The sequence below is a fragment of the Colletotrichum lupini genome, chromosome 4 (genome assembly GCF_023278565.1).
Source record: "Colletotrichum lupini chromosome 4, complete sequence".
NCBI classification, from domain to species: Eukaryota; Fungi; Ascomycota; class Sordariomycetes; order Glomerellales; family Glomerellaceae; genus Colletotrichum; species Colletotrichum lupini.
Genome location: NC_064677.1, coordinates 2,207,048 through 2,221,063, shown reverse-complemented (window position 1 = coordinate 2,221,063; position 14,016 = coordinate 2,207,048). Strand labels below are relative to the sequence as shown.

The 14,016-nt window shown below is 54.7% G+C and overlaps 4 protein-coding genes across 4 annotated transcripts; 2 read left to right on the top strand and 2 right to left on the bottom strand.

Annotated features, from left to right (window-relative positions):
- Positions 1-60: 60 nt before the first annotated feature.
- Positions 61-1,100, bottom strand: CLUP02_07818 (uncharacterized protein; the record flags this gene model as incomplete). Its single annotated transcript, XM_049286810.1, has 5 exons — positions 61-226; positions 309-676; positions 744-824; positions 893-985; positions 1,041-1,100. The coding sequence occupies 5 exons, from the start codon at positions 1,098-1,100 to the stop codon at positions 61-63; spliced, it is 768 nt and encodes a 255-aa protein (XP_049143953.1).
- A 34-nt stretch (positions 1,101-1,134) lies between these two features.
- On the top strand, positions 1,135-2,724 carry CLUP02_07817 (uncharacterized protein; the record flags this gene model as incomplete). Its single annotated transcript, XM_049286809.1, has 3 exons — positions 1,135-1,216; positions 1,286-1,415; positions 1,509-2,724. 3 exons carry the CDS (start codon positions 1,135-1,137, stop codon positions 2,722-2,724), a joined length of 1,428 nt encoding a protein of 475 aa, XP_049143952.1.
- A 221-nt stretch (positions 2,725-2,945) lies between these two features.
- CLUP02_07815 (uncharacterized protein) lies at positions 2,946-8,127 on the bottom strand (the record flags this gene model as incomplete). The annotated part of the gene is made up of 17 exons (XM_049286808.1): positions 2,946-3,457; positions 3,787-3,922; positions 4,032-4,092; positions 4,146-4,399; positions 4,492-4,759; positions 4,834-4,869; positions 4,904-4,998; positions 5,072-5,317; positions 5,422-5,495; positions 5,587-6,410; positions 6,531-6,806; positions 6,899-6,979; positions 7,057-7,199; positions 7,264-7,485; positions 7,544-7,738; positions 7,795-7,928; positions 7,986-8,127. 17 exons carry the CDS (start codon positions 8,125-8,127, stop codon positions 2,946-2,948), a joined length of 3,699 nt encoding a protein of 1,232 aa, XP_049143951.1.
- A 299-nt stretch (positions 8,128-8,426) lies between these two features.
- On the top strand, positions 8,427-10,229 carry CLUP02_07814 (uncharacterized protein; the record flags this gene model as incomplete). Its single annotated transcript, XM_049286807.1, has 3 exons — positions 8,427-8,691; positions 8,743-8,838; positions 8,932-10,229. 3 exons carry the CDS (start codon positions 8,427-8,429, stop codon positions 10,227-10,229), a joined length of 1,659 nt encoding a protein of 552 aa, XP_049143950.1.
- Positions 10,230-14,016: the final 3,787 nt, after the last annotated feature.

Here is a 14,016-nt window from a genome sequence, read left to right as displayed (position 1 = left end):
ATGTACATGTGGCGTCGGGAACAAGGTCGGTACTACGGATAGGTATTCATTCCTATGTCCCTAGGCTTTTGCGCAGGAGCGAATGAGACTAGTCGAAGCAGCAGAAGCAATCTTGAATTGCGAGTAGCCAGGCGCGAGAGAGAAAAGAACGCAAGAGGAGGTTGGCAGCGAAGGAGTCAGTGGATCCTTTGCCGCGTAGTGGGAGGTTGGTCGAAACGTAATGTCTCTGTCTTGTCTCTCGCGTATTAGTTCATTGAGGCGAACTACATCCAAGAAACAAAACTGTGCAACGAACGAGATTCGTGGACGCGGTCGGTACCTGAGTTGACACAATCTTTGCATTGCAATGAATCGTTGGCTCAAACTTGTTCACTGCTGTAGTCGCTGGAACAGGTTTGAACAAGACGTCCAAAGCATCAAAAGATGCCCAGTGACGTCGGAAAAGGTTGGTGGTTGGGCTGTTGGATGCAGCAGGTGGGGGTGTTGCAGTGATGATGTCATGTCGCCGTTTTTTTGGCTTTTCCCTTCCTCCATCTCCCCCGAATGAGGTGGAGACTACAACACCGGCGGCCGGGCACGGTGCACCGCCGGGACCAACACCGTCGGGCGGGGGAGGGGAAAAGGGGAGATGCGGAGGCGGAGACGGCGATGCGGAGAAAGCAATCGGGGAGAACCCCTACTGCTTGCCTCCGATCGACATGAAATTTGATAAGAGTCCGTTTCAAACTAATCGAAACGGAGACTCCCTTGGAACTTTCCATCGTGCCATCGCTGAACAGTGCATGATCCATGCCTGAGTCGCCGGCGCCCGGTGCCATTCGGGTCTTCGCGACGAGTGCAACCCCCAGCGTGGGATTTGTTACGGTTGGACATGTTTCGATCCGTTTCAGACCGAGACGGAGGGTCTCGCAAAGCTGAGGTGTTGGCCCGAGTGTGAGACGATGGACGCTTCTATCGTCATGCCTTGAGCGGAGACTACATCTTGCTATGATTATTAAACCGTGAATCGAGTTTGTTCGCTGCGTTGCGGCAACTCAAACCCTTATGTTGCCGTGTTTCTGCAAGGTAGGGCTGATCGTCACCGAGGCAAAGCGTTGCATTGTGCCATGAGATATCAGCAGCGTCTGACCAACAATGAGATACTTTGATAGACAGTGCAGGAAACGCCGCAAGGCTACACGTAGGATCTGGAAGAATGGAAGCTGCGCAGTCGCATGTCAGCACTGCATGAGCGTCAGCACCATAACCTCGTCAATCGGCTACCCGAACAAGCTCACAGTATAAGCCACAAGAGAGCTGCAGATGACCTACCCATCGTCGAAGCCACTGCACTGTCCATTGCTCACTGATGGGAGCCCTCTCGGCATGCCCATAGGCTACTTGCACACCAACGTCTTGCTTCTGCAGCTGACTCAGTGTGGTGGGTTGACGACGCTCTCCAGTATTGACATCCACCCACTCGGATGATCTCAAGGTGTTTGGCGGTGAGCTGTGTTTGGCAACTTTAGGACCTTCCCAGGAATCGTAGACCCGGCCGCCATTCCAGATCCGTGTCGACGAGTTGACAGCCCTGAAGTTTACGACATGGTCCGAATCCTACCCAGAAAATTGGGCCGACTGCGCCACTACTGGGCAACTAGCCGTAGGCAGGCAAATTTGATCTTTTGTCCACCTGATAATAATTTCGGATTCTCGTGGCCCTGGACAATTTGCCAAAGGCGCCAAAATCTTGTTGACTTCAGCAATCGATCATCACCAAGCGCTCGGAGGATCGCAGTCGAATCCGCGGCCGTAAAGTGTCAGAGTAAAGACGGCATGCATAGCCTCAACATCGGACTGCTGACATCCTATCTTGGTCTTTGTCAGCCTCCCGGCAAACACATGGCCCGTCCAAAGTCAGCATCCGAAAGAAGAGACGAAGCAGGAATCTTATCGATCCGCAAGCGAGTGGGATTTTGTTTTATTTCACTGCGCGTTAGCTGCAACATCAGCTCTACTGCGCCATTCCAGCCGCAGACTTCGGACCACCATCTCAAGTTTGTTCAAGTCGGCGCGGACACGGCCCCACACCACCGGGAGATGTGCGCCGAGATGCTCGCGAATCAGTCTGATAGCCTGCTTTGGATATCCCCCGCATGTGTCCATCCCACGCAGCTGGTAATAGTGGCGTACGGCTCATACTGCGTAGACATGCCGTGCTATTCTCCATCAGCAGTCAGTCATGTCCTGCAGGCTTTCGCGTTGAAACAGGACCCTGTTGCACATCATGCATCGAATGTACAATTCGTGATACAAGCCCGTAGCGCTCGCTTACTACCGTCCAATGACCAAGACGGCTCGGTCAGCGGCAAGAGAGATGAGACGGCTCGCCACGTAAGGCTGGCCGGAAGATATTGCATGATACTGCATCTGCTATCAACGGAGAGCGGCAACATGGGATGGGGTTGCCGCGTCCCAAGAACATCTTTGTTTCTGTCAGGGGCCATGCGTTGCGGGACGTGTATCATTCTCCGGATCCCGCGACGATCATACAAAGTCCGGCGTGGCGGACAGGCTTCGCGATGGCTCGTCAGAGGGAGCCAGAGCTGGCAGATGCAACCCAAGGAATATGACAGCATATCCGTAGATAGCCATGTGCTCCGAATCACGGCCTCCAGGGGAGACTCAAGAGCTACATGGAGGAGATGCATGGCATGTGGCGGCTGGTGGAGGCCAGTCCGCTGATCTTTGAGCAAGTAGCAGCACTGTACGAACGAATGTGGTTCGATCGCAAATCAACGGCCATGACTCCGCTCTTATTCGAAATATCGCCGCTGGCATACCTACTTAACCAAGAAGAAAGCCTTTGTTGAGAACGGGCCGCTCTCGTGTCTCAGACAATGGAAGCCACAATTCGGTCCCTCGAGACCTTTCTAGAGACTGAAGGTGACTGACTCTCGACGCTATCACTTCTTCCCATCTTTCTCTCGCCATTCCTTCGCAGCAGCAGGGAAGAGGGAAAAATGTGAAAGAGGGCCGTGATACAATTTTAGAAAGTTGGACCGGTTAGTACCTTGCCGTATGTGGGCTAGCATCATCTCGCATAGAGGTTGGCGTGCTTGTCGTTTTTGTGGCTGGAATTCTGAGGCTGCCGCGATTCTGACCGCTGAGTGGCCCGTTGAAAAACGTTGACTCTGTTCAAGTGCCAGGCGGTGATCCGTGATTACCAGTGGAAATGCAATTGTGGGGATGGGAGGCCAAGAAGGTGTGGTTAACTCGGCCGCGACATGTCCACCAGAGCCACTTCTAGTGGGTGCGCTAGAACTGAGAGGTTGACTAGTCTCATTGTGAGGGAGTGGGAGACTGAGGGTGCAACCTGGCGAGCCTGTTCTGCGGGTACGGTCCACGGAGTTTACTGGGTAGTCGTGGATATTTCGTACGCGAGACAGTCGGTCTGAAAACCCGGCGGGCCCTCTTCCTGTGTGGTAAGGGTGTTGGAAGGAATGGAAGGAAGAGAATGTTCGGCAGCAAGGGACAGACAGTCAAGGGGAGTACGGCTATTCCGCACCCACACGAAGGCTATCCCGCACCCATACTAGGCCTACTCAAGCAAATAGTGGGCTACACGTGACTGCACCACCGCAGCAGCCACATGTTGGGCCATGGGCGCGCGCCTTCCTGTTGTTTCTGTTTTGACGCGTCTTTTTTGTCCAACACCTCCTTTTTCAGTCACTTTTAAAGCAGGATAAGTACCTTTTTGAGTACCAAAATATGGGCTCTAGAGAAGTATTTCCCCTGAGCAAAGACTAGCTTTTGAAGTCGTGGTTTTGATTCTGAAAAGCGCGCTGTAGAAGAGGAAGGTGTAGCAGTGGAAGGTGCAGCAGAGGAGGCTGCGACTTCCTAAGAAACTGCCGGAATAATAGAGATTCCGGGTCAATTGTGGCTACTGCGGTGGTGCAGTCACGTGCAGCCCACTATTTGCTTGAGTAGGCCTAGTATGGGTGCGGGATAGCCTTCATGTGGGTGCGGAATAGCCGTCCTCGTCAAGGGACCGAGGAAGCGAGCCCGTCAGTCCGCAAAACCACCGGGTTCAGGCTCGGAGTTGGTCCGTTGCTGATGAGCCAGGCAGACAGATGATGAAGAGACGGAGACGAAGGAAGGGACACGGCGTTGAATATGCATCCATCGTGTTGGAATCCATCGCATCTTTCGAGGTCCCCACTGAGGACGCCCTGGTCAAATTATCGTCTGCCGGCGTCAGTCTGGTCTTGGCCTGGCAGCCGATAGCACATGGGCCGATGAATGGGCCAAAATGCGCCGCGCCGTACGCAGTAAATCTGTGAGAGAGAAAAGGGACCCTCTTCTCATTCCGAATCATGATTGCTGATGGCCCGTTGCCCGCCGAGCACCAGCGATGAGCCTTGCACTTCGTATCACGTCGCATACGAATAGCGATATCACGCGCATGGCGATTGAGTCCTTATTGTGTCGACACCCCTCCCTACCCCGTACACTGTGTGCGTTGCTTCCGGCCAGAGACGGACGCGGTACGGCCTTGTATCTCGACGGCTGTGGTACGGGAGAATGACCCCGATCGTCGTCCGGAAAACGTTGAGCATTGCCAGTCGCCAGAAACACTCTGCGCTTGCAGTCGTCCCGAAACGAATCGCCATTCGGTTGCAGGGCTTTGCTTTGGCATAATGAAGCACTTGAGCCGTCAGGAGCGTTTGGGTCAGGGCCCTTGTAAAAAACGCTGATAAGCTTGTCTCGTCCCCGATGGCTTGGGTTTGTGCGTTGCCGCACTCCCAAGCTTTAACTGACAGCTCTCGTCCAGTGACAGGCCGTGAAGCTCACAGACCCAACCTGGTGAGCGAATGACCGTCTCCCAGCCTCGACAGTGTCTGTCGCAGCACATCAGACGAACGGCAGGGGGTTGCCCGTTCCAAGGGCCGTGACTGGCCCAAAGAGCTCAAGATTCAACCCCTCGTTGCTGGAATTCGGCAAGCTGGCGACGAAACACTTGGAAAGAATAGCGTCAGTCCTTGCCCTTGAACTCGCTGGCGCGCCTCAGGTTTGAGATCGTTTCTCAGACGGGGCAAGGCAGCTGCAGGGCGCGAAGAAACATCTCTTCTCTCGCGTGCTCTTCTGCTGCAAGGGCGAGCCTTGCTCTTTTTGAGGAAACATTTATCGCATGGCGCTGCACGCTTAACCTACTGGCGCAGACACTCTCATCATTGGCATTCCCCTCAGCGGCACAGAGAGAGAAAGGCGAGACGGTTGGGGCGAACTGAGTTGCTTGCGATGGCCAGGCGGCAGAGAGACGAGACAAAATGTCGGTCTGGGATTCGTGAGGCAAAGAGCGACGAAAAAATAAAATAAAAATTGTCCCGCATCTGGCGTCCTAGGGATACGGCGGAGAAAAGAACTGGAACCGTTGTTCACGATGTGATTCGTGCGACCCGTAGGGAATCTGCCGACCCAACGTGGTGTCACTTTGACGATGCAACGCTCTGTGCCTCGCATCTGTCCAGTGAGATGTCGGCAGCCTCTTCGCTTCCAGTGAGACAAGCCGTTTTTTTCACTCTCGAGTCTTCCCTTTTCTAGCACTTGCATCGATATCGCGCGGCACGGTGCAGCAGGTACCAGTCCAGATCGCGGGCCAGGGTATCGAATGTCTACGGCGAACCTCTGGAGGGCGAAGCGCACACATGCTGCGTGCTCTCAGAGTTCCACACCATTGAAGCATCTTGATATTGTTCCACGGCCACATGATGGCGCGGAGGCGGTAAAGCGTGCGTCTTCTGATAGCCTGCGCGCCGGACAAACAATAACGTTGTTGCTGTCGGTCAATCTTGGCTTCTGCGTGCCATTCCCGGAAGACATCGGCCGGGCCATTGCGAAATCGCACTTGCGGCCCTCCACCTGGCCCCTTCATGTTAACAGACAGATTGCATCTTGATTGCGCCCGATACGGTATCTCGTTGTCGTCGTCGGCCTCATTTAAAGCAAATGGCATTCTCCCCCAGAAAAGCTCGGTCTGTCCGCAGACCATGGCCCTGGAGGCTGGGCAGGCCAGGCCGCAAGGGTCTTGAGCTGTTTGGACCACGGGTTCGTGATGCTTCTTTTTTCTGGCACACTCGCGTACATGCAGATGTGCGGTATCATGGATTGCCAAGGGCGGAGGGGGTTGCCTGCACATCGATGATGGCCCGTCCTTGCCCTGCACAGCCTGTAGCCGGAGAGCGAGGAGCCAAGACATGTTCCGCCGTGAGCCCGAAACATTGGAAATGTTTCTCCCTTTTCTCGGGATCGAATTGACTTGCTCCCTTTCAGTTCCAGCGGCGGGAGCGAGAGCATCCGTCGGGTCCCATGAGAAAATCGAAGAGGACGTTTTCATGCGGGCAGGAGTAGGGTTCCTAACGCAGACGGGACTGGACGAACATCATTTGGCTCCGACGGCCGTTTCTGGTGGTCCGACAGAAGGCGGCTGCCGGCGGCCCCTAAGACGGCAAAGGGGCGTCGGGTCCAATCAGCCATCTGGAGGCCCCTACGGTCTACCAAAAGATGGAAAGATGCCTCCAATCACGAAGACGGTGGAGGCGGATGTAGACGCAGACGCTTGCGTTCTTGTCGCTGCCCTTGGGCTGAGGAACGCTTTTCCTTGGCTGCCGAGGAACCCCAAGATGTCGTCCCTTTGGACAGCAAAGTCGACCCCTGCCACCGCCTCATCTGGTGGTGTGGAGTTTGCTGCTGTGATCGTGGGTGTGACCAACCCCCCGGTCGACTGCGAGAGCGATAGCTTGACGAGAGGTGTGGGGTGTTTGGCGCTGGGAAACGTCGACAAGCAGGGAAAACGAACGAGGCTCATGATGGGATGACGAAGAGTGCAGTAGGCAACATGCCTCGCTGCGGCTGTTACAAGTCATGATGTCTGGCAGAGTTGTGGAGGGCACAGTAAGATGCCGGCCACCAGGAGTGATGGGTCGTGAGCGGCATCAGCCTGGTGGTTGAGGGATGTTGAGCAGATGACAGCATGGGCTGAAGTGCCGGCGATTAGACTGGACAAAGTTTCCACACACTCGTTCCTCCCTCCAATCCACAGCGACGAGACTATCGCGAGGGCCATAACCGTGGCCGTGGGTAGGGCGGCTTGGTCGGTTTCGTCTCTCGTCAGTCTCGGTAACCCCTCGCATCGGCAGACTCGCCTTTCTACTCGAGTGCTAAGAAACGCCATGCCTCATGGAGGTGATAGCCTAATGGAGACATCTGGAGAGGTGATGGCACGCCGCGAACCCCGTCTAGACGAGGTGTATTGTGCGGTGCGGTGCGGTTCAGGCATCGTAGATGGCGTCTGGTCGTCAATAGCACCCTTTTACATGAAACGACGCACTTTAGAGGCAATCCTCGCAGCAGCGCGTGGTCAGGATGGCATAGTGCTGCAAGTAGGAAATGCGGTTGTGAAGCAGAGTGCCAGAATTGGCCAAGGCTGGACAGCGCGGTCCTGACCTGAAGGGCGAATTAGAGTGTGGGGCCGTAGATTGTGCAGTCAATGATGAAGGGGCACGGCGTAGGAGATGTGCCAGGTGTGGCCCGTGTGGGTAGCGTCTGTGATGCAAAGTGTGGTGGTTGTGGTGGTGGGTGTGCCTGGTGCTGGTGCTGGTGCTGGTGTGGTGTTTGGCGTAAGGAGGAGAATTGGTGGTGTAGGGGGTACGAAGCATTTCGCGGATGGGCGTGGGAAGGGAGTGGGTGAGGAAGGCGTCTATCCGTAGGAGGTGCTCCGTAACCCGTTAGTCGTTACTCCGTCCTCCATGCCACCATCGTCGTGTGGTCTGGGAGAGCATGGCCGTGATTGTAGGCTCGATGTAAGGTTTGGTGCGGACACCCCACGGACAGGTTGAGAGAGATTGACGGAGAGCTAGGCAGGTAATTAGGGTGAGCAGTACGGACATCTGTGTGTACATGACAGACTCACAGCCATCGATTGAGCCACAATCACACGAGGTGACTGAGCACTCTGGCTTTACTGCGTACTCCGTCGTTGATGGTGCTCGGGAGACTGGGCGTGGGTGGTGGATTGCGCAGAGGAAGTGCCTTAGCTAAGGTTGCGAGGCTCGTAAGGTGTCGATTCTCTCGAGTCTGATGGATCATGGGAGAATACCTACTACTACAAAGTACATAGGTACGGAGTATGGTAGGTACGTACCTCATCTTGCAGAGTGGACAGCCAAAGGAAGGAGCGACAGGGACTAGCGGGGACTTGACCTCCCAGCCCCTGCCTTGCTTTCTCTCGCTGGCGCTGCTGCCACAAAAGCCCCCCGGTACATTGTACTGTGTCAACTGCGTCAAGGAGCACTGGGTCCCCGTACCCAAGTGGACCCCGTTCAGGATGAGGACCTGACCGGGATCGGGACTAGGGGGTCACTGGGGGGGCAGCCCAGGATCAGGACATGGGACTTGGGGGACATGGACTTGGGTGCAAGTGCAGAGTGCAAGTGGAAGTGCAGGAGCACCTTGGAGTCTGTCTCTTGTCTATCTGGCGCCTTGCAGTGCCATCTGTGCTCTCTCTGTCTGTTTCTCTCAATCTTTACCTCTCTCTCTCTCCACGGAGTGTCGACCTGTCGTATCCCACACCCCTCCCCCCCCCCGGCTACCTATTTGGAGCCCCCGATACTTTGTACTTCGTACCCTACTCCGTACCCCCCGTCCCTTTATGTGAGTCCACCCGAACAGAACATATCCCATCCCGTCCCCAACCCGTCCAAGTGTGCCTGACCGACCCGGCCATAGATATATCCTCCTCTGCCCTCCCACCTCACACCCCTAGGTGCTTCTTGTTCTCTCTTTTGCTTCACCAAACGAGTAACTCTGCACTACTCCTCCCTCTGAATATCTTCTCAACTCCAAGCCCATATCACCGGCCTGGACACTTACACCAACCTACCTGCTAGTCAGCTGTCACTATTTGCTGTAGACCAGCTGCACTCTGCACTCGAGAGTCGACTGAAACCGCCCAGTCTCAGATTTCCTCGAGGGAGATCGCGAACTTCACGTCACCGCCAACCATGTCTCTGGCCGGCCAGACTATGCCCGCAAGGGAGTCGGTACATTCCAGCCGAGAGGACCGTGTTACCTCCACCATCACAGACAAGAAGGATCAGTCACAAAGGACCTCTTATAGAGACTCGCTTCCCAACGCACCACGACCATCCGTCCAAAACGACGACGCCCCGAACGAGAACGACAACGCAAAGATGTATGGCGACTACTACGAAGAGATGACGGGTCCTTCCCCCAAGAAGACCCAACCCGCACAAACGGCACCAGCGCTACCAGCCAAGAGCTCATTGCGAGCTTCCAGACTCCTCGACGGCATGGCCCTCAAGATCATCACAAACCAACCTACACAAGCAGCACCCCAAGAAGTCTATCTCTCTTCCGAAGAAGAAGCTTCCTCCTCCGCCGACGAGTTTTCAGACTACGATTACGAGTCCGAGAGCGCAGAGTCCGCCGACTCCCCCGTCCGCAGAAAGAGCCAAGAGGACACTGCCCGCGTTGTATCTGTCGTCTTCGCCGGAAAGCCCTCCATCATCGACCTCCCCTCAACAAGAAGGTCCGCCTCGCCCGAGTCCATGGAGTCCAGCAGGCCCCCAAGTCGCTTGGTTATCTCATCAACAGCACCCTCATTGCGCAGAATGTCCACCTCCTCCACCAGTGGCGCCTCCTTCTCTCCCGTTTTCCACCCACCCAGGTCAAGCAGCATGATGATCACCAGCAGCATGCTGCCCAAGGAGAAGCCTTCCTTCCTCAGCATCGACCCCTACGCCAGCAAGCCATTTGACGAGCGGGCCGAGGAGCCACAAGCGGAGCCCGAGAAGCTCGAGAGACCCAAGACTCCCACTTCCCAACTATTCAAGAGGACCCTCAGCATTGTCCGCAAGCGCAGCCGTCCTCAGCTGAGAGACCTCGCTGCCAACAACTCCTCTCGCGACCGCCTGTCCTCGCCTTCACTGGGTCACCTCCCCTTGTCGGCCCACGCAGACATTAGGGAAGAGCCCGAGCAAAAGGCACCTTGGTCCGCCGTCAGCTACCACGATATCATGCGTGCGGCCAAGAAGAACGCGCAGAACCAGCCTCCGACCCCATCCACCCCCGTCGCTCAGGTACAATCGCCTAGCTCACCGGCGGGCAACACCCGGAGCCGAATCCTCAGCGGCTTCACCAACCGCAGAAAGAGCATCAAGATTGGCTAGTCGCCGGTCACCCACCAAAGGAAAAAACTGAAAAACCAAACACAAAAGACACATTCGATACACAACGGCAGGGTACTTTGCTTGCGTTACTTTTTTTGCATTCGGGTCGGGACCATTTGCTTTGCATGCACGGCGCACGAACGGGGACCGGAACTGGATCACGGCGTTTCACATTGACCTTCGGGTTATGGACTTGGGGCTCGGCCAACACTCCTTTCTTCAATTGGCGCAGGGCAGTCTTCTCTTTTTTCAATAACGACGGAACGAATTTCTTTGCGTGTACAAATGGGGGTCGAAGTAATGTGTAAAGCAACAGTGGTGGTGGAGGAAGAGGAACCAAAAGCCGCAAGAGCATACCACAAAAGTGTATGGTCACTGGCAATGTACCAAAAATGGGACGGGAATGGGCACGCCAGAGAGCGATGGCCTTTACAACCGGGCAGCCGAATCGGCCACACACCCTTCCGCGAGGCTTCGGGGGTGGCGCGGGCTAGTAGACAGCCAATCAATGATACCAAACAACAATGCCCTATTTGTTCAAACCTATTTCGTGTAACCACTGCTACTCTCGTGATGTGATTGTTTGCGCCGTTTGTATGAATTTTTGGGGGTCGGTACGGAGTAAGTCATGGGGAGATCACAGCAGCAGCCGTGTCCGTCTGCGTCGCAGCTCGGTCCCCCGCGGTGGCATCTGACGAACCGGCTCCCCAAGCTTCGGTTTCGGCCTCTTTTTTGGGTTTTGGGGGGTGTTGGCAGCAGCGGGCTTGCGATTGGTGCCGCAACTATTTTTCTTTTATTTTCCTCTTCTTTTCTTTTTGATACATTCGCATTCGCAGCCTGGTCTGAGCTTCTTTGGGAACGGCCGGTGTTGTCACTGCTGTCACTGTCACTGTCACTGTCGTTGGTACGAATTCGACTCAAGTCTGGAATGCGCGCCCAGGGTACTCCTGACGACCCCGATGACAACGTTTAGCAACAATATTGCTTGAAATGCCGAAACAGGCGAAAACATTACAAAACCAAAACGATCAACGACCGCAACGAAAAAGAGAGAGAGAACCGGCGACGTCTTTTGCTGCGATGCTGTATCGGGACCTATTGCGCAAGGGAAGCTCATGCTATCCTATCCCACCCTCCATCCCACTTACTTTCATCGATTCATGACGACCCCCCCTCCTGATCTATTCGGCGCCGCGGTCTCAGACAACTCGTGGTCCCTGCGTCCAAAGTTTCTTTTTTTTTTTTTTTTTTTTTTTTTTTGTATTTTCCCCCTCAATCGGGAGCAAGTCTACGTATGGGCGTCGGCGGGCGTAGGCTATTGGTAACGTGTGGTAAGGTGGTGAAAGCCTCTCTTGCCCGTGACCCCTTGCCTTGCCCAGGCAATACTGTCAACGCCTAGTCGTATATATGTGTGTGTGTGTGGTGCGTGATGTATGTCTAACACGCGCGCCAAATACCTACGCTACCTGGCCGAACCCCGCACCTCGACTGCGCGTTTGTTTGCGGCAGATGGATGGTCTGTCACGATGCGGCTGGAAAAAAGCATGTTCATGGGATAAGGTAAGGGGGGTAGGTCAGTATAGGTCGGTCGAGTCCGCGATGACGGTGGCGAAGGAGGGGGGGGGGAAGGACGAAAGTCTGTGCTGGGAATGGTTGCGAGAGTTTTGCGTTGAGAATCGATAGATTGGGCGTGCCATCTTTTTCGACCATCTACATGGCCCTGCGTTGCTGTAGCTTGCTTGGGGAACCGGTTTCTTGGAGATGTGGTGATGATGATGATGCTGCGGCTGCTGCTGCTGATTGGGAGTTGGAGGTTTCCCCCCGACTAGGATGTGAGTTCTAAAATAGCCACATTTTTCGTGAGGCTGTTTTTTTCTAGAGGTTTAAAAAAGGTACACGTTTTTTTTCGCCTCTTCCGCTCCTAGAAAGTGGGGGCATCTAGGTATACTGCGTACACCAGACACCCTGGTCCCGTCTCCCTCTCTCTCTCTCTATCTCCATCATCAGGTCCACGGGGCGGAATTGGTAGAAATATCCCCCCCACATTGAAGAGGAAAGCCTTGGCGATTATGGTATGTGGGAGGAAGCAGAAGAAGTTTGATTCTTTTCCCATTGGTACCTTTCGCCTGCGACTACCCGTACCTCAACTACGCAGTAGTTCTCCAATCAATTCCGGCGATCGAATCTGGTCAATGGTAGCAGGGTGCGGTGTGGCTGAAGAGCGGTGGTACGTCAATTGCAACGTGGAGTCCATGCAGCAACGTTATGCCTTTTTTTTTTTCCTTCCTCTCTTTTTCTCTTTTTCTGCATGGCGTTTTTTATTCCCTCTCTCGCTTCTGGGGGCTGCGGACCAGAAGGACGAATGAGGAATTACGACCCCGGCATCGCGATGCAGGCTCTCCCTGAAAGAAGGAGAAAAAAAATCGTGAAGAAACACGTTGTCGTTGTCGTCTACCGCCTCATGATCCACACCTGCACCATACAGGCCTACAAATTCACCAGAATGCTTGATAGCATCCACAATAGAGATAGAGACCGGGAGAAAAGAGGACAATCGTGGACGGGAAGAAAGAAGAAAAAAGAAAGGACCCCGCTATCCCACCGTCAACCGTCCATCGCCCACCGCCATTATCCGCGCCAGGCGCCCTGTCGCATTCTCCGCTTTGCTGCAGAGTGCAGTGTGTTGCCGTTGCACTTCTTGCAGATGCGGCCCCCCCTGGTCCTATCGATTTTGAATCATTGGATGATTTTTTTATATCTGTATCCTTACCTTACTCGGCTGTCTCTTTTTTTCTCCCACTGTGAGGAAGTGTCTTTTGACGACATTGCCCGTCTTTTCTCGACCATGACGCATGGTTTCTTTGAAACGTCGAATAGAGTGTCATAGTCTGAGAAGTTAACCATTGGGTACTATTATATGTCACTGCGATATAGAATCCCCGCCGTCATCAAGTAAACTTTCTCGAAATGGTGGCTCGTCGTTGGGAGGGTTCGTGGTAAGGCAGATATCAGGTGCGCGCACGTGGGGTGGGTGGTTCGGCCGCTGAAGGAAATCCTGCTTTTTGCTTTGCGTGCTGTGATTGGTCTGTTGATTTGGCGTGGGGGGGATTTTTGGGTACGGGTGCCTTCAAGATGCGTGCTGCCTGAAGACGTCTTCGATTTGCTGCTCCACGGCATCATGAGTTCGGATTGGAGCCCAAAGACTCATTGCCCAAGAGGAGTGGTGATGGAGGGAAAAAAGGGTTCGCCGTTTCCCTGGTTGACCGAAATTTATCGTCATCTCCCGGGAATTTCGAGGTTGCGTTCTGGCGATCGAGACAGGTCTGCACCGTCGCAGTGCTAAAAGTGGCATATTTCGGCAATCGTTCTCTTTCGTCTTGAGGTAAGGCAGTTCCTCGCACGCACCCGCTGCGCCCATCCATCCGGGTGTCTGGTTCCGACTTCTAGCGCCGCATAGTCATGGAACCGCCTTTGGATCGCGAGAGGAGCGGTGATGGCACGAGCTGAGCACGAACTCCGTACCGTGGTCCCGTATGACAGTTTCCCACCCGATCCCCCGATTCCCGGCGCAAGGCGTGCAAGTGCGTGTGTAAGCGTGGTACGTGTAAAGTAACCTCGAGTGTAACGCAGACGGCGGCGGCGGAGGATGGGGCGCGACGGGTTCAACAGCCTTCGTTCTCATCCGTTCCAATGTAACCTCGAAACGCCGGGTGCGCGGGCGATGGAGCACCGTACGCGATGATTGAGAAGTTGAAGAGGGGACCAGGTATGCGCTGTTGTCTGTCGA